This window comes from Rhynchophorus ferrugineus, unplaced genomic scaffold (genome assembly GCF_030347505.1).
Source record: "Rhynchophorus ferrugineus isolate W39M unplaced genomic scaffold, kcgeb_rfMv2 rfM1, whole genome shotgun sequence".
NCBI classification, from domain to species: domain Eukaryota; kingdom Metazoa; phylum Arthropoda; class Insecta; order Coleoptera; family Curculionidae; genus Rhynchophorus; species Rhynchophorus ferrugineus.
Window position 1 is genome coordinate 51,102,094 of NW_027472580.1, and position 19,896 is coordinate 51,121,989.

At 30.6% G+C, this 19,896-nt stretch overlaps 1 protein-coding gene across 3 annotated transcripts in view; it reads left to right on the forward strand.

The window, feature by feature from the left end:
- Nucleotides 1-18,508, forward strand: part of LOC143198171 (matrix metalloproteinase-2) — a 211,835-nt gene extending 193,327 nt beyond the window's left edge. For all 3 annotated transcript variants that reach the window (XM_076407237.1, XM_076407244.1, XM_076407254.1), the window contains 8 exons: nucleotides 3,366-3,511; nucleotides 11,282-11,446; nucleotides 11,784-11,934; nucleotides 14,172-14,284; nucleotides 17,178-17,371; nucleotides 17,426-17,730; nucleotides 17,787-17,890; nucleotides 17,955-18,508. In XM_076407237.1, the coding sequence (XP_076263352.1) occupies nucleotides 3,366-3,511; nucleotides 11,282-11,446; nucleotides 11,784-11,934; nucleotides 14,172-14,284; nucleotides 17,178-17,371; nucleotides 17,426-17,730; nucleotides 17,787-17,890; nucleotides 17,955-18,187 (1,411 nt within the window). In that variant the 3' untranslated portion in view covers nucleotides 18,188-18,508. The remainder of the gene's footprint in view (nucleotides 1-3,365; nucleotides 3,512-11,281; nucleotides 11,447-11,783; nucleotides 11,935-14,171; nucleotides 14,285-17,177; nucleotides 17,372-17,425; nucleotides 17,731-17,786; nucleotides 17,891-17,954) is intronic.
- The last annotated feature ends 1,388 nt before the right edge of the window (nucleotides 18,509-19,896 follow it).

Sequence of the window (19,896 nt, forward strand, 5' to 3'; positions counted from 1 at the left end):
ACTCTCATTGGTCAATATAATTACAAAACGACTGCAAATGACACAAAAAGGTTATTTTGGTTTAAATTGCTTATCCACCCAACAAAACTTTCCATATGTACCCTTTACAATAATTCTTTGTGCACAAGCATCAAAAATGATCTAATGATCTAATGATCTCAAAAATGTAGTTTAAACGAAGACAGTAAAACAAATCAAAGCGAAAATAAATTCGTATTATAAATTAAAAATTAAATAAATTATTAAATTATTCCGGTTGCAGCTTTCTTAAATTATTCTGGTTATATTTCTCGTTTATTTTTAAAGAAGTAAGCTTCTATATCTTATTTTAATTAGGCAGTTTTTAGAACGAAACATATATATAAATATATATATATATATATAAGAACTAATATTTATTATATGTCACAAAACAATAAATAATAATACTTATGGTCTATTATAGTTTTTATGTTTCTATATCCCTTTATATTAATATAGATTAATGGAAACAATCCTAACCAAACCAATATACTATAAAAATGGACACCGAGCTAATCGTTATGTCAAATATCCACATAAATTTTGTGTGTGAATTATTTATAACGGCACAAAAAACCCGAACATGATAGGTCCCATGAAAATTTTATTATACCGAATTTAGGGGAGGGATAAATTGGCTAGATAAGTTAAGAATTAAAGCCCCATAAAAACGAATCATAAAACATATTTCTAGCCTACAATTTGACTTAATTAAAAGTTTGTACGTATACCCCATTCCAAATCGTGTATTGATCCGTCAAATTTCATATTTCCGTCTGTCCGCTTAATAGTTAGATAACTAGTATTTATAAAAATATGTATTCTTTAATCATTTATATTATCTCACGAAATTCCTTATAATTTTTTTGGCTACCTCTTTTAAACTCTTCAAGTATAAAGAATCAAAATTAGTAATTTTTTTTACTAAAAAAAGGATTATTAGAAAAAGTTATTTTCTAATTCTCTATTACCCTTGTCAATCTTTCTTCACTCTCTGAGGCATTTCCGGAGTTCTTTAATTTAGCCCATCCAAGTTTTTTTAGTGTCTCTGTATTGCAAAAAGCCTCACTCACTGATTTATATTCATCATTTTTTATATTTTCTGATAACACAAAAAAGTTATACAATGCTAGGTCTGGTAAATGCAGAACATGGGGAATGACATGGTAACTTTCAAAATACTAAATAATAGTAATTCCTTTAACCGTATGTTTGGAGCTACTGTCGAGATAAAGAAGCCAAGCACCTGAGTAAACTCGTACTTTTGCAGAATATTAGAACTTCCAAATAAAAGAGGTACGGGGGACAAATTCCCGATGCTCAATTCCACGAATATAAAAAACATTGATCACACTATCCACCTTTGGCCTCTAACTTGTTTTTTTTTTTTTGATCTGGATTGAGATTCTCTCGCTGGTTTGACCAAGTAATTTCGAGAAATTCTGAAAATTAAATAGTGATGTTAGGCAAAAAGTCGAAAGGGAAACCTACTGGAATGGCAAGGTCGATTTGGAAGTAGCTGCAATACTGCGAAACGCAAGTATCTGACGTTATAACAAACAATTAGGAGATATATCAGATATAGATAGAAACAATCGGACGAGCGGTAAAAGTAAATCTTTTAACTACAACATTAAAGAAGCTGATGAATCGTCCGAAAAGTTCCACAATAAGTATCTCGAACGATGGAGTGTTCTTCATGCAGCTCTACAATTATAACCTTCCACAAGGTCCATTTTTGATGACAAGCCAACGGTGGACTAATTGCGAACGACAATAAAAACATTATAGTACGGTAAGACCACTGGAATCCACCAAGTTACAACAGAAATGATCAATCTCATTGGAGAAATATTGTCTCAACGGCTTCACGTGTTGCTCTCAAAAATTTGGCAATTCGAAAAAGTACCGTCGGTATGGAAGAAAGCAAAGTGTTCCTATAGTGAAAAAAGTTTAATAATAAACACTGTAAAAACTATCATGATACGAGTATCGTATCAACTGTCCGGAAGGCGATCGAAGATCGTATATATAAGACTGCAAAGCGACATTTAAACCCAATCACGGTTGAGTATATAGAATTTTTGCACTCCGTCACTTAATGGAAGGACGTGTTAGATGCAGAAAGCCTATAACTGTCGTTTCACTAATTTTCACTCTGTTTTCGTCTGTATACACTGGTTCATTATGAAATTGCTTCAGGCACATTACGATAGTTCCATTAACTATGAGCGAGTGCGAAACGATTCTTTAAATTCATTTGAGACCCGATGTTCACGAAGAAGATGTCGTCTCTATTGCTTTCCAACATAGTAGTGGATAGAATCATGACATTTTTTTGCCACTGAAACAGACATGCCATTGACGAACTGGAAGTCGTAAACCAAATCGGCCAAGCTGCAGAAGCTTTTGGTTTTCTAAAATGGTGCATTTGAAAGAACGCTTATCTTGCCAATCCTCCTGAAAATTGAACACTGTTACAATCTGCTATATGTAAGCTTGAAACATTTAAGAACAAACAGAAACAAATAATAAAAAGAACAAAAAATTTTTAAACAAATAAGATGCTTAAACTGTTTCCTTTAATTTAATTCTATGGCCAAACATCAAATGAAGAAATATTGATTATTTTGAAAATATCAAATTTTTTCCGCTATAATATTTTCAGCAAGCTGTTGTATTTATATCGTTAATCCATTATATAGATTTAAAAAATATCGAAAGAGGTATATCGATATTTTTTCCGCTTCCATTACTTCTCGCCTGGGCTATTTCTTTCGTGAAAAAATACTCACCTTTCTCTATAGAAACTCAAAAAGAACTCTTTAATATGACTTTAGGTTATATATTATTGGAGATTCTTTGGAAAAAATTGATTGGAAAAAATGCTAACGTAAACCATACATTAATTTTTATAATTTACAAGTTGCAACTAGTGGTTTTGAACAGATGTAAAAAGAAGTTACTTATAACATAAATATTACAATACGATATGAATAATAAAATATTTGAATACATTGCAGAATAATTTCAAAAATAACCGAAAAAATTATGTTTGAAAACTATGACTGAGTAGCTTTTGGTAAACTTGATTTTGGCGTCTTTTTTCCTGAAATCAGTAAATAAATCTGAAGATGTTCCTATTTTATCTTAGCAATTATACTGGAGATGAAGTTGGATGTGATAGACAAAAACAATAAACAACATCAAAAAACAATGAACCAGGTTAACAAAGGTAAGTACGGTAAGTACGATTATTATAAAATAAGTATAAGTTAGTCTTAAGTATAACTACGTAATACTGAATGCTTCGATTTGATACTTATACATTTTATCTATTGCAGGCGTGATCATGGAGATAATTTTCCCTTTGATGGTCCAGGATCTATACTGGCTCACGCCTTTTTCCCAACAGGACAGGAGGGCTCCAGCGTTGACGTTCATTTCGATGCTGATGAGAACTGGTCATTAAAAGAAAAGGATAGCACCGGTAAACAAAATTTTTGATTTTTTTTAAATAAAAACGATCTGCAGTTCTTTTTACTAACGTAATAATGAAGTCACTTTACAAGAACGTTTGTGATGGTCTAATCTCCCATCTGTTTTAAATTCATTTAAACACACTAACAATGTTCCTTAATGGTTTATCTCGAGTTTTGAGTAATGATGATTTTTCCCCAACTTAAACATGTTCTTATTTCAAAATTGGCTTATAGGGCAATATAGTATTATAAGTGCAAATTTTATTGAGGTTTATATTAGGTTTCTATTATATTAACTTATTAATCTGGCACTTATTAATATTCAATATATAATATTAGAAACACTCTACAAGATCCCTTTTGAATCGACAAAAGCTGATGGTAACTATTCGATGCCAAAATATATATATTCAAAAACTGTTAAATAGCATGCAAAACAAGAAAATGGCTGGTTAATGGTGGTGAATATTAAATAAAAAGTGAAGTAAGTCTATTTTAGCCAACTCAAGATCAATATTTAATAAACAGAAAGACACGTTTTATGTGGAACCTTGTATAATGAAATATCACAGTTCCATTAAAATGTTAAATATCATGACCTTTAATATTATATCGAAAAAGAACTTGAAGTTCAAATATGAGAGTTTAGTATATAAAGTTGACCTTCATTCTAAAAATTACATTTTAAGAAGGTATTAAGGTAAAATATATTGCGTAGCGGTTACTAAAGAAAACCTGAATAAAGAATGTTCATATTAATCAATTAATGATTTTCACGTTATTTACCTCAACTATTTGAAGTTTAACTTCAATTTCCAATAATAAGTTTTATTTTCCTCGTTAGTAATGCAAAAAAACAATATATGTGTGCATGTATATTTGTAAGATATAAGAGTATCCTTATGTTTGGGAGGATTAACGAGGCATCATAAAATTGGTCGTCAAACTGTTAAGATGCTGTAAATAAAGATCCAATATCGTAAATTTTATCACAACTTGTGAAACTAATGATTACTCTATATAAACTATTATTTCTTTCAGTTTGTTGAACAACGAACAAACTTCTTCGAAACATTTCAGTAACATAGTTCTAATTTTTGTTCTTGTTAAGTCTACTGTTATAATTATAGTTATTAATAAAAAAAAGCATTCAAGCACATATGGCTTCATAACGTACAATAATTGAGCTAATACGAGGTTGAAGAAAAAGTAATTTCCTTTTTTTTTTATTTTTCAACGCGAATATACTCACATATTATGAATTATATTTTTGAAGGCATTACGTGGGAATGGGGTCGAACGGGCCACATAGAAGAACACCCCTTTTTTACTATTACTTCTACTACGAGTAGTTCACTTGCTTTAGTTGTTAGAGGTATAGGTAGAGGAGAAATAAAGTTTCTGAGTGATGGTTCATCCAAATTCAAGCAGCTTGTGATGGGCAATTCGCTCCAATCCTACCAAAAATTTGGCATCAACTTCCTTGGCGTCAATCCAGATTTTGAAACCGTATCGAACTTCTTTTGTTATCCAGTCTTATGCCAATTGTTCAAAAATCTTCTATAGTTGATGATTAGTTTCATAACATCATGAACTCACAAGATCAAATATGTCGGTCCACCTCGATATTCTTAGGAATTTCATCGAATCTGTCAACGATTGACCATAAAATCAACACAATTTCAATGAGCCTTTTTCTCTGCTAGCTAGTAAAAGAAATAAAACATGACCTTCAGGAATCGCGATTTTCAAAGTGCAATAGCTCTTGACAGTAAAATAATGATGCTATTTTTACTTCTATAGAACATTCTATGTTACCTTTCAAACTACTGATTTGCTATGGTAAAAATTCATTCAATAAATTATGTATTACTATATATAGGCAACTTCAAAGTCGTCTTAGAAATAAATAAATTGATTTTTCCCAACTTAATGTACTATCAGCTAATAGTACATACCACAATAAAGGTACAAAAAGCCTGTTTATCGCTAAATAATTTAATTAATGTAAAGCATAGATATCACTCAATTTATGTTATAACAGCTTTTTTTAATTTAAAGGTAATATTACATCGGATCTGTTTCGCAGCAGAACACGCAAAATGTTGCGTAACTATTGAAGTCAAATTATTTTTATTCGTGTTTTAATCGTAACATCAAAAGGAACAAAAAAAGGAACTAACAAATAAATTGTTATTTCAACTTATATTTCTTTCTGTTATAACTACTTTTTTAACCAAACATATCTGTATTTTTCAATAAACTGAATTTACGGTTTGCGGTCTCATGTTCATTATAAAATTAAAGCAAGACATCTTCGAATTTTACAACATTGGTGTATTTAGTTCTTTGCGATTGTTTTGCCAAACGTCTCAGTCATGCTAATCACCAATAAAAGAACTTTTAAGTTGCACCTTTTGGCCCTGCAGCAAACAATAATTTCCAGTCTAGTTTTTGATTAGACTCATGTATACAATTTGACAATTGAACACAACCATTCCCCGAAAATATTATTTTTTAATGTAATAAGGAAATTACATAATAAAACATATTTGCCATCAAAATCGATATAAAAAAGTCGAAAATACTGCCAGAACATCCTTCAGGCTGCTATTTCCACACATTTCTTATAGCGAACTATATTACATTTAGTTCTTCTCAATTGCCATTCTTGAATAATTTTGCTCTCTTGACTATTCGTTTTTTGATTGATTATTTAACCTATATACCTTTGGTACAATTATTCTTGGGCTTAATTGTAGTAAAGTCAAAAAATATTTGATCGGTGTCACACTGATCGTGGTTTTACATAATTAATGATCATTGGTGAATGACTAAAGCTCAACTGGCACAGCTGAATCGCTGTCACATCATAATACTTTTTAACACGGTATAGCTATGTTGCCAGAAAGATACCAGATACTAGCTGACCCGACAAACGTCTTATTTGAACTATAAATATTCATTTCGAATTCGAACAAATACATAGTGTACATTCTAATGCTTTTTGATGCACAACATTGTCAGTTTTATTTTTTTGCGGATCAAGCGCAATATTTCTTATTTTTATTCTATTTTTATTAAGTTATTCATTTAGATTCAATCAGTTCCACTTTGTACATGACGTTGCTCGTATATATTTTTGACTTGCGATGTTGATTTTGACACGTATTTTATATTCTACTATATACACACAATTTAGCTTAATACCTACCTAAACCTATTTATCTGTTTACAATATTATTTTAACTACTACCAACTGACTACTTTCAAGTCGGTGCCGAACCCAAAGTTATATTAATTTAGTTTCGTTTTGACGATATTGTATTTGACTTGATTTTTTGTATATGTCACAAAATTATATTATTATTTTTGTATTTTTTGGGCTCGGCAATGTTCTAACTAAACCTGCGACCTCCGTTTGGTAACGCTTTAACCATTACACCATAAAAGCAGTTTTCTATAATATTTCTACGAAGTCTTATGTGCTACAGTTAGTGCTTAAAAAGCAAACTGAATGGCTTTTGCACTGAACGACTTTCGATTTTCCATCACATCAGCTCAGAAATAACATTATACACAAATATCTCATTATTTTAAATAAAAATTATGTGAAAACTTTATACGTGCCTTTGAAATTTAAGCGTTTCCCTCGATTTCCCCCCTTCTCCCCAACAGATGTTGATTTGGTTTCAAGGGACCACCTCGGAAGTGCACACTTTCGAATAAAAAAATAATTTTGAAAATCGGCCTACAATTGACGGAGAAATCGGCGAACATACATTAAAAAAATATATACAGCCGAACATAGAACCTGCTCCTTTTTCGAAGTCGGTTAAAAAGAAGATGATGGATTGTACAAAATTACACCGCTCCTAGAAAAGCTTCGAGAGTTTTTTCAATCGAAAATTATACCTGAGGAATACATATGCATAGATGAGTCATTGGTACAATTCAAAGATTAGCTAAAATTTAAACAATATATTAGCAATAAAAACACAAATTTGGTATTAAGTTATTCAAATTGTGTTTAGAATGCGGCTACTTGTTTAATTTAAAAGTATACCGCGGGAAAAAAAGTGGACAGCGTCCACACAAATAATATTCTAACATTTAAATCTGGTCAAATAATCATTGCCTATAAACCAAACAGTATCAGGAAACCAACATATTTTAAGGGTTATCTGTTAGAAAAAAGAAAAAGAAAGTCTGGGAAGAAAAATCGCCAAAAATAAATCTCCTAAAAAAAAACAAATGCTAAAATAGTTTAAATTTTTTTGGTATGGACTATTTTTTCGATACACGTAATGCTTTTCTAAAAGATTACGATATATATATATATATATATATATATATATATATATATATATATATATATATTTATATAAATATATATATATATATATATTTATATATATATATATATATATATATATATATATATATATATATATATATATATATTTATATAAATATATATATATATATATATATTTATATATATATATATATATATATATATATATATATATATATATATATATATATATATTTATATAAATATATATATATATATATATATATTTATATATATATATATATATATATAGATATATATTTATCATTTATTATACAATAAACTTTAACTGATACTTTAAACTTAATACTTTAAAATTAGATGTGTTTATATTTATTTCATATGTACTTTAAGTCGCCATAGTGCCATTACGTATATGTACCATGCAAAGGCCGGTTGCACTAAAAGTTGCCAAAAACTTATAAGAACAACTCTACGTATCGTCTACATTGATCTGGTGCAATACAGTGATCCACAGCGGCTAAAACAGAAATATCGTGCCAAGTGTGAAGTGTGACCCACCACGGCCATTGTGGCTAACAAAAGTCTAAAATCTGGTGGGTACGTTAAACTCATCACGGCACTTTACGTGTTAAATATTTGTCAGTTTAATACGATATCATTAGGCCAATTAATCCGAAAATCGCGTAATAATTTCGTGTAACACAATGTTGGATAATTAATGCCAAAAACCCATCAGGAACGGTCATTCAGAATCTATATATAACAGAGTCTATTTATAAATCGGATCTAGCCGTAGTACGAAAACATCTTATTTACATTCTGAAATCGGGAAGTGGTCGAAGCGCGTACGGATCCCGTAAAAAGGAGAACAATTGTCAAAAAACAAACAGCGGACGGGAAAAATTAGCAAAACAATTTCATGGAACGGCTCCTCGGACAAAGTTTGCGCTTTGACACCGACGTGAAGCGGAAACTAGTTTCGGAATTCGATTGGTCGACAGTGTGATCTAGTTCGAAACTAAAGTAAACGTTAATGTTCGGCGCTCGGCCCTTTTTAATTAAATTCCGCAACGGCTGGAAAAAAGGGCGCTAGTTAGGACGGAACGCTTATTGGAAAGAGATTATTTTTGGAAGCGGACCCGATCAGAGTTCGGCCATGGAGATTTTTCCCGGATTTTGGATTATTTCCGGTTTGGTCTTAATCAGTAAGTATTTTAACGAACAGGTGATATTCCATTATAGTGGAAAAAATTCAGCTGCAAGTAAACTGAAAACCTTCTTCAAAATATTTACTCTTACATATACTATCGTTCAAATGTTTAGATTGAATAAGGTAATTTAAAAATCAACTATAAAAAAATTATTATAAGATAAGATATCAAACCTTAGACTAACATTTAATAAAGTTAGTAAATATAATACAAGTATACACGACTTGGAACCTGACTAACCAACTGAGTTTGTAATGTAGATTTTGGAGCTTAATACAAATCAGCGCCCTTTTTTTTAAATTGATTCTAGTTTTCGAAATATTCAATAAATTATTTATTTTACTATATTTGACCAGTAACGGCCATTTATTAAACTAAAAAGTACAAATCAGAAATGAATATAGGTTGGACCACAGAATAAACAGACTTAAAATGCGATCTCCCAAATATAAAGTTGCAACCAAATTTTGTACGTCCAATCATCCTGAGGACGAGCAAAGCAGAACTATTTACTACAGAAAGAAATTTAAAAATAGGTTTAAATATATTATTTATATTACAGAGGCAAACTAAACAATAACATTTTAAATAAATAATTGTTAATATTTGTATAAAACATTTTCAAAAACGATATATAATCTGACAACTAATAACTTATTTTCTAATTGTAGATTCTTCTTTCCTTAAAAATTATAAAATAAAACACTATAAATTAAAAAATTATCTTTCCAAAATACACTTAAAAATATAATATTTGAATTTATGAACATAGTAATTACATGTTACAATTTTGATTACGAAACCTCCTTTTTTTCTATATTTTTTATACTTCTTTATGCTCTTTTCTGTTACTTGCTACTAATTTTGTATAATTTTCTGTTATTTACCTATTTATTAATTATATTTTCATGACTGTACACAACATCGCAATATTAAATTTGCTCTATAATTATTAGTCCTTATAGCTCGTTTTTATGTATCGGAACGACAAGTGCTATTTACCAATCCTATGGAATTCAGACTTTTTTCCATATTCTATTCATAATAAATGAAAACATTTCCGCTAGTATTTTATCTTTGACTCTAATTACATTGTACAACTCTTGTGCAACTTTTCAAAACTTTGTAAAAAGTTTGTTTGCGTGTTTTGCTTCTTATTCTTCAGTTAACTTTTCATTCAGAGCAGTTTCTCATCTTTCATTTTATTTTCATTTCTATCTCTTTGGATCATACTGTTAAAAATATGTATACAATTGCAAAATATGAACATTGGAAAAACAATTAAACAAATTTTGTTTGGCTTTCTAATCAACCTTACATGCTTCAAGGTTATTCAATTGCTTGTTAAAATTTCATAAGCTCTCACGCAAGTGGCCGATTTCATACAATTTAATATGGTCAAAAATTAGTAAAACTTTTTATTATTTTAAATGAATTTCGCGATCCCCAAACTGTGGAATAAAATGTCTAAAATGATAAAATAATTATTTGTTATACAATAATTTTGAATTTAATTAATTACAACATTGATCAATTGTTATTGTGTAAAATAAAATAATACTCATTATAGAGTTTGTTGTAGAACCATTTTGTCACATCTTTGCTTTATAGTGAGACGAATACTACTCAATTGTAATATATGATAATCTCCATGAGCAATGTCCTTCTAATTCAATCCATTTAACTATGAACAATGTTCGTTTCATTCGAAATGTGAAACAATAGTGGATTACATAGCATCATTTAACGGTAACTAAAAGGTAACTAAGCTTTCCCCAAGATTTTAGCAAGATTTCTTGCATCGTCTTAAAAATTTAAAAAAAAATGTATTTTTACATTCTAGCAAAATGATACAAAATAACAAATATATATAACAATATGTTCATTTCGTACTATCCAAAAGAATGAACCAAGTGAAATAAATACTCAAAAAACCTTTCTGTTTTCTAATTATCCTGATCCAGAACATGATAAAAATGAACACGATTGAAAAATCCTTTAGGATTAAATGTTATATATAAAACATAAATATTTCATCGTTTTATATTAAAGATATATTGTTAATTATAAATACACGAATGAATCATTTATATTTTTATAGAAAATGAAAATGTTTTGTAATTGTGTGCCAAGGATGAGATCGACCAAATAAACGTTTACTTTATAAGTTATTTATTTATTTATAAGTATGATCTAAAATTTCTATTGAGAAATTATGTTGAATTATAACAACTTTTTTCTTGCAGGTACTAATTTGTTTAACGTCGCTGCTCATGAAATAGGACATTCGCTTGGACTGTCCCATTCCAATGTAACTGGCGCACTGATGTTTCCCTGGTATACTGAAATGACCGGTGGGTTTGAGTATGAACTTCCGGAAGATGACAGACTTGGAATTCAGTGGTTATATGGTAAGTTCATATAAAACTGTGATACTCTAGTATTAACTATAGATTTTAAATTTAAATTTTTATGTACGAGGGCCAAACTGAAATTATTGATAATGCAAAAACTGATACCAGTTTTTTACGGCTTTTTTGTTATCTCTTTTAATTGCCGCATCTAACGTTTATTGGCAATAAATAAACACAAAATATTTATAAACTAAAATGTCTCTTTCTGTTTGCATTAAATATTAAATTATTAAGATATTAGACCTAAAAAATGGACAATTATTACAGAAATCATATGTAATACTCTTAAGATTCAGAGTATATTAGAAAAATAAATGTATCTATATCTTTTAAGGGCCAAAACAAACAAATCCTAAAATGGAACGAATTCCATTTTATCCAAAATATACTCGACCAACAACTACCAGTACTACCACTACAACTACAACTACGAGACCAACAACTAGGCCTTATAGGAAACCAGTATTTAGAACAGAATATCCCAGGTAAGATAATAAAATGTAGATAATTTTTAGAAAATTAGAACCTTGAAAAAATGACAAAATAATATGAACACTACTTAAAACTAGTTCTAAAGTAAATTCAGTATTATTTAGAAAAAGAACAGCTCGACCTTAGATGACAATATTTTCGCGGTTATTCAAAACATTCCTCAACATAGTTTGTTGTTCAAAAAGGAATAGGGACATTACTCATAGTTACCGCAATTTCTCTTCGGGCAGGAGTAGCTCAGGATGTCCACAGGCCAACAGGCCACCAAAATCAAACAGAAATTGCACATAGTTAACTTCACTTCTACAACTCAAAACGGAACATGGCTTATTTACATCTGATAAATAGATTCATACTATTAAAACACGCTTTTATTACTATTTATTATTTATTATATATTTTATATACGCTTTTTTTATTATTTTTATTTTATTTCACTCATCAAAATAGTTGAAGTACTACAAATTACTATTAAAACTATTAAAAACTATAAAACATCAATCTCAATGATTTTTATATTTGCCGTAATGAGAAATTGTCTTTAATAAAAACTATTATTTTAAATCAGAATAGAATTTTTGACAGATTTTTAAAATATTCATCTTCATGGTCGGCATAAAGATCAAAACCTAAAACTTCTTTTTCACTTGAGGAAACAGCTTTGTGACAGATAGGTATAAAATATATTGAATTAGAATAAAAAAATGTTCATATTTTTTAATTGTTGGTGTGAATGTGCTGGAATAGTTTCCAACCAATTTCCATCGAAATATTTTGACTATCGTAGGTAGAACTAGCGAAAATTTGTCAAGTGCTTTAATCTGTGCCTTTGTTATAATCAATATACCATTTATTCATATACATTTGTTCAGTCAATAAATCCAATAGTAATGTTAAATGTCTGCACAAACAAGTGCTTATTTAAATCTGTTCATTATGCCCATTAAATTTGGCCTAATAAAATAGGTCTTTAGAAAATAAACAAGTACTCTATTTCAAATATTCCAAATAATTATATGGCCGTACTTTTCGGACTGTAAATGGAAGAAACTGCTTAGTATGTTTCTGAGTCGAATCATAAAATACAGCCACAATTCTGCCGCGGGATATTTTTAATATTTGGCGGTATTTTACTATATTCAAGAAGTGGTTCTTTAATGGTTCTGACATGTCTTTGATATTGCTCCGATCTGTGGAGCAATTGTTAATATCCTCCCACATAATTCGCAGGTACTTTACCCCATCATGGAAATGTTTGAAAATTGACTAGAGATTGGGAAAGCCGGCATGAATAACACTAAAATAGAACATATGGTCACATTGGTCATAGTACCCCTAGCCGTGAATCCGCCATTTAAAAAAATACAGATATTTTCCAAAAATATAACGATATTTTAACAAAAAATAAAAAATTAATATATCGATATTCTCTAAATATTGTATATATAAGTATCGATATTTTTAACTAACATTTAAAACTAAGTACCAAAATGCAGTAAACCATTTAATTAATAAATATCGATATTTTTTCGGCATCCTTAATTAATGTATGTATAACACATGTATAGAGTGTGAATAGGTAAAGAATTGGCCCTAATAAATTTCCTTGTGGAACACCTGATTTAGCTTCTTTTATTGTAGAGTAGTAACTCTTGTCACACATTCTGGCTGTAACGTATGTTGTTTTCGTAACATTTCTCTAGCTTATGAACGTCATGTCATACCTTATCAAAGACTTGTGCTAAGTATATAGCTGAAAATGAAGGTTAAAAGACACCTTCATAGGAAAATTCTAAAATGATGCGGCAACATTGCGACCTGCCGTCATAAATTTTGAACTATATCACGTTCATGTTTTTTGTTTGTATGGTATTATTACCGTGGATACTGTTACTACTGATAATAATAAAAATAGTGCCTGTTTTGCCCTGTTTCGAAGTTTGAGCGATCACAAATTTCATCGATCGCTTGTTTTAACCGTCGCAAAACAAAACATGTAATACACTATATAGCCTACAAGAGGTGTAAACTGAGCAATACATAAAGCATGTCATTGTTTACACGGTAGCAATTTTGCCAACATACGACTACTATGCATGCTATGTTCATATTATTCTGTCTATTACGAAAAGCATATTTGTTCATATAATTATAGAATTATAATTCATATAATTATTATAGAAAAAAAAATCGAAAAGTTCGAATTGTGTTAATATGTTTATAATATTAGACGGACTCAGAAACCAATGAACCCAAGACACAAATACCCGTTTCCGAATAATTCGAATCCCCGATACGACAGAAAATATGTATACGCCGCCCCTCCCAAGCATCATGGAAAAGGTAAGTTATTAAAATATACAATATATAACAACAACAGTAATGTATAAATCTATCAATTGATTTAATGGTGTAAGTTGAATCTACAAAAATTTATACGTTGAAAATATAATATATCTAACGCACCTGTTTCATTTTAAACGTATAAACAAAAAATATAGGCGTATAGTAGTTGTAACTATTTATTTACTTTAAAAAACAACTTAGCCGGATTGGTTGGCGCAGTGGTAAAGGCGATAGGATAGTCCACCTACTATTGCGATAGACGCTGGTTCGAATCCTGCTGAGACATGGTCGTAAACTTATGTTTGTTAGTGTTTAACATTTGTTATTGTCCTTAGGCAAGAGTGCAAAATCTGACAAGGAAAATGATCCCAGTTACACCAGTAACCAGTTAAGTCTGGTTAAGACCGGATGTCTTCTGGAATGATTTCTAAGTTGTCACTTGCCAGTCGGTAGACTTAATTCTGAGAACCGTGGTTCGGAGCCCTCGTTAAACTGTAGGTCCAGTCCAGATAAACCCTCTTTGGTAAAAAGGAGACTTTAAAATATTTAAGAAAAACTACTTTATTTAACGGAAAGAAGTGACGACTAATTGAACGACGACCTGTCTCACGCGTTCACCATTTAAGTAGTTTTAAAACATATGACCGCGATAGAATTAAGGAGGACCGTAACCAGCATTACATAATATAAATACTTTCTGCATATCAATGGCATGTCCGGTGAACTTTGTTAAGTTTGTACTAGCTGAATAATTATAGAAAAATTAAAAGGCAATCTTCTACGAAACCTCAGCAGAAAATTCTATAAGCATCTCACATATCATAAATATAAAAATTACAGGCCAATTATTTGAAACCACTGTCGATTGTTAGCGGTCTCCATTTCAAACATACTTGAACATGCTTAATTGGAAAATATAACCCAACTACCATCTCTACAGAATAACGAAACAAATAAGATGTAGTTAATGATTAGCTAATTGAACACAGCTTGGGCTAGGAAAAAGACGTTGGCAACAGGAAAGCTTTAAATGCTTTTAGTATAGTCTTTTTGAATAGGTCATTTATTAAGTCTGACTGGTATATAGGCTCTGGTGCGAGTGTATACCTAATTGATCATAAAGAATAGTTGAAAGACGTCGAGAGAATTTAAACAAATGGTGACCAACAAAACAAATGTTAGAAATCTAACGTCTGCTGTTGGACAAGACAAGTATGATATAACTTAAAAAATATGTTATGCTACAGTTGTTCCAGATTTAGCTACAAATATGTTGTCATTTAATCAACTGAATAATGGTTACCAGATTCAAGAAGCAAAACAGATTAGTTGAAACAGCATTGTTTACACTTATATCAGTATTCAGTAGTCAGTGCCTGATTATGTATAGGTCTAAGGTCATTAATCAACAATGACAGCAAGAGAATATTGAACAAGTTAAAAGAAAAAGGGAACAAGTTATATTTTAAAACCTAATTGTTGAAAAATGACGAAAAGTTAATCAATTCCACGTTAGTAGCACATGCAGGCGATACTATACAACGCAACGTACCACTTTCGATGCAAAGCTTCGACAAAATTATCGTAGTCTGATCTTACAATATTTTACACCTCGAGTTTTATAACCCAAGATACGTTAATACGTTGATCTGAGAATTCAATTAATCCAGATAATTGAACTGACGTTTAAATTAATTATCTTTATATCATCGTGGATACTACTAGTTACACTCAATATAGTCAATTCATTCAAATCCTTAACCCCACTTATGAGGAAGCAATTCGAAGCCCAATTCATGGATTTCTGCCATCGTTTTCACTGACTTATGACACAGTGCATTGTCTTTCACGCACCGTGCACGAAGCAGCACTTTCTTTTTCTTCAAATGCTGCCGTTTTTCGCCGATTTCATCCTTCAGACGGTCTAATAACGCTACGTAATAGTCGCTATTGATGGTCCTTCCTGTTTCAAGGTAGTCAATGAAAATTATTCCATACGCATCCCAAAATACGGACGCCATACCCTTACCAGCCGACTGTTGCGTTTTCCCACGCTTTGGAGCGGGTTCATCATGTGCAGTCCACTAGGATGACTTTCGGTTGGACTTCGGAGTGAAATGATGGAGCCATATTTCCTCTATTGTTACATAACGATGGAAAAACTCGGGTTTATTACGCTTGATCATCTTCAAACATTGCTCCGAATCATCAACTCGTAGTTGTTTTTGGTCAAAACTGAGCTCGCACGGCATCCACTTTGCACAGAGCTTTCTCATACCCAAATACTCATAAATGGTATGATGTACACGTTCAGTTGATAACTTTAAAGTGTCTGCTATTTCATTCAGTTTCAATTTATGGTCATTCAAAATCATTTTGTGGATTTTTTAATATCTTCATCGGTAACAACCTTTTGGGCGTCCACTGCGTTCACCGTCTTCGGTGCTGATTTCACCACGTCTAAACTTAGCATACCAATCCTTGATGGTTGATTTTCCTGAGACAGTGTCCGGAAACACGGCATCACGCCAAGCTTTTGCTTCAACTGTATGTTTTCCCTTCAAAAAGCAATATTTTATCAACACACGAATTTCCTTTTTATCCATTTTTTCACATTAACAAAAGTTGCTTCACTCAAAATGATATAATTCACAAACTCATTAGTTATCCGACAGTTGTCAAATTTATACACACATCTTTTGAGGGTTAGTGCTAACTAAGAAACATATGGATTTAATTCTAGTAGCGCCATCTATGTGTCAGGTCGGGAACTTTTCAATTGACCTGTTAGTTGTTCTTCTTTTCTACACTGGCTTTTGTATCGATATAAATTATATATTTAACATAAAATATGTTATGAATCTACATTAAAAGTATATTGTATTTTCAGATCAACCGGTAGTCACTAAGAAACCAGTTAAACCGCCCTATAAACCTCATACTTCTGATAGTAAAGAAAGTGCAGAGACATCTCCAGGTCATACACCTAAAGAGTATCCAGGAAAACCGCTTCCAGATACATGCGACACTAGCTACGATGCTGTTGCTGTAATAAGGAGGGAAACATTCATATTCAAAGATAGAGTAAATATGTGTGAATTATTTTAACTAGTTTAATATTAATGTTGCATTTTTTAGTATTTTTGGAGAATAGGTGATAAAGGATTAATTGAAAATAACTACCCGGCTGACCTAACACGACTATGGAGAGGTTTTCCTAGTAATATAACTCATGTAGATGCAGTTTATGAGCGACCAGATGGTAATATTTGCTTCTTCGTGGATGATAAATACTATTTATTCTCCGGAGTAACGCTGATACCTGGTTATCCGAAATCTATAACAGAACTAGGCCTACCTGACACCCTACGTAAAATTGACGGTGCTATGGTTTGGGGCCATAACGGTCAAACCTACTTTTATAGCGGAGACATGTATTGGAGGTAACAATGAACAATAAGAAATATTTGGTATGATTTAAAGAATATGGTTTTCACAGATTTGATGAAAACGTGCAGAAGGTTGAACTGGATTACCCAAGAAACATGGCTATGTGGAAGGGGGTAGGGACAGATATAGACGCAGTATTCCAGTGGCGAGATGGTAAATAAAATTTAAATTATAAAATTGAAACATATTATCGAAAGTAATCATATTTATTTTATAGGAAAAACGTATTTTTTCAAAGGTAAAGGATTTTGGAAATTCAATGATGTAGCAATGACTGTCGAGCATGCAGAACAAAAACTTTCAGCATCATTCTGGATGGGTTGCAAACAAGACTATGGAATCAAAGAAAAATTGAATTGTGTAGATGATATTAATAAATCATCCCACATGTCAGTACCGCTTAGCTCCATAACATTAATTGCTATTATAGAACTTATTTGGATGTTTTAACATAGACTAGTTACTAAATATTTATGTGATATAATAAATAAACCATTTGTAATATTACAAAAATCTATAATACTTACCTTAGTGATATTAAATAATCATTTTAAGACTGACACCCTGGGCTCGAAATATAGTGATACTCAACATACTAAAATATACTAAAAATGAACCAAGTCAGTTTTGACCATTTCATTAGTATTAGTGTTAAACAAATGGTTTTTTATTATTCCATTACTCTTCTATAATTTGAAACAAACTGCCTTTCTTATTAATTTTTAAATATTTTTTCTACATTCAAATAAATTATATTTTTTATTAATTATATAATTTGTGTATCAATTATGCAAGTCACTGTGATATTTTATACTCATTTATAAGCACATATTTAGTTAGTAATATCTGTATCACTAAAGCTTCAAATAATAAGTCATTTGACTGTTATTATTTGACCTGTTTTTGAATTCCGAAATAAACAAAATGTGCAAAACACATAACTTATCCCAGCCACCATAAATTTTCTTAAATTAAATTGAAAGATTATTAAATGCTTTAGAGTCAATTCATACATCTGCTTATTGACCCATTACTTCTTTATTCATTCTTTGTTTTATTTCAATGCTAGTTAAATTTATAATTACCCCTATACCTATATATATACATATATATATATATATATATATATATATATATATATATATATATATATATATATATATATATATATATATTGCATATATATAGCACAAAAATTAGAAAAACGAGGTGTCGAGTCGAGAGCGGTTTGTGCATTTAAAAAGTAATACTTTTTATATGCAAGACAAATGAACAGCTTACAAAAAAAAATTATCAAAAATCCGAAAACATTTATCATTTCAATCAGTTATCTTTTTGCTCATGTCATTTGAAGATAAATAAATTTTAGTATATCATTATCTTCCTTGTTCAAACAGAAAATCGAAATTATGCGACTTTATAACATCGACCTTTAAACACCTATAGCCCAGTCAATTTAGACATTTCAAATTTCCAACATTCTAACAGAGCTGAATTTTATTAGAGACTTGTTGGATACACGATTATAAAGAAAAAAGCCCCATCAATTGCTTCCGTCAACCTGCGGCCAAGAAACGAATCAAATTGGCAAAAATATTACAAATATATCATGAGGAATTATTTGATGCCCAATCATGAAGATCACTTGACGTTCCATCTAGCAATTAATTGACAGTTGTTGTAGTAGAAACATGGTGCTGATTATAAATACGAAAAAATTACTAATAATTTAAAAATCATAAAAATAGATTTGGGCATCAAGGAAATACCTTCGTTTCTCATCGCCGACTATATCTTTTAGTGCCACAATATAGCTTAAAAAAATTTTTTTTTTAAATATTTCCAAGAAAGTCTAAAATGGCCTCAACAAACTCGTCCATTTATAGTTTTGAGAGAATATCTGTCAATTTACCGTATGGAACTCACCATTCCTGAATTATTGATGAGGAAAAACGCAAAATTCAAGGCAAATCATGTTAGGAATCACTTATGATTCGGGACGGGACGGAATTAACTTATGGCTTTGAAACAAAAGAAAAAAAATTATAGCGCTGGTCTTTCATACCATTTTGGGCAGTCTCGATACAAATTACAGCACCCTCTACTAATTGTTCGTCTTCTTTTCTACATACTGGGGATTAGCTCTTGTATCATATATT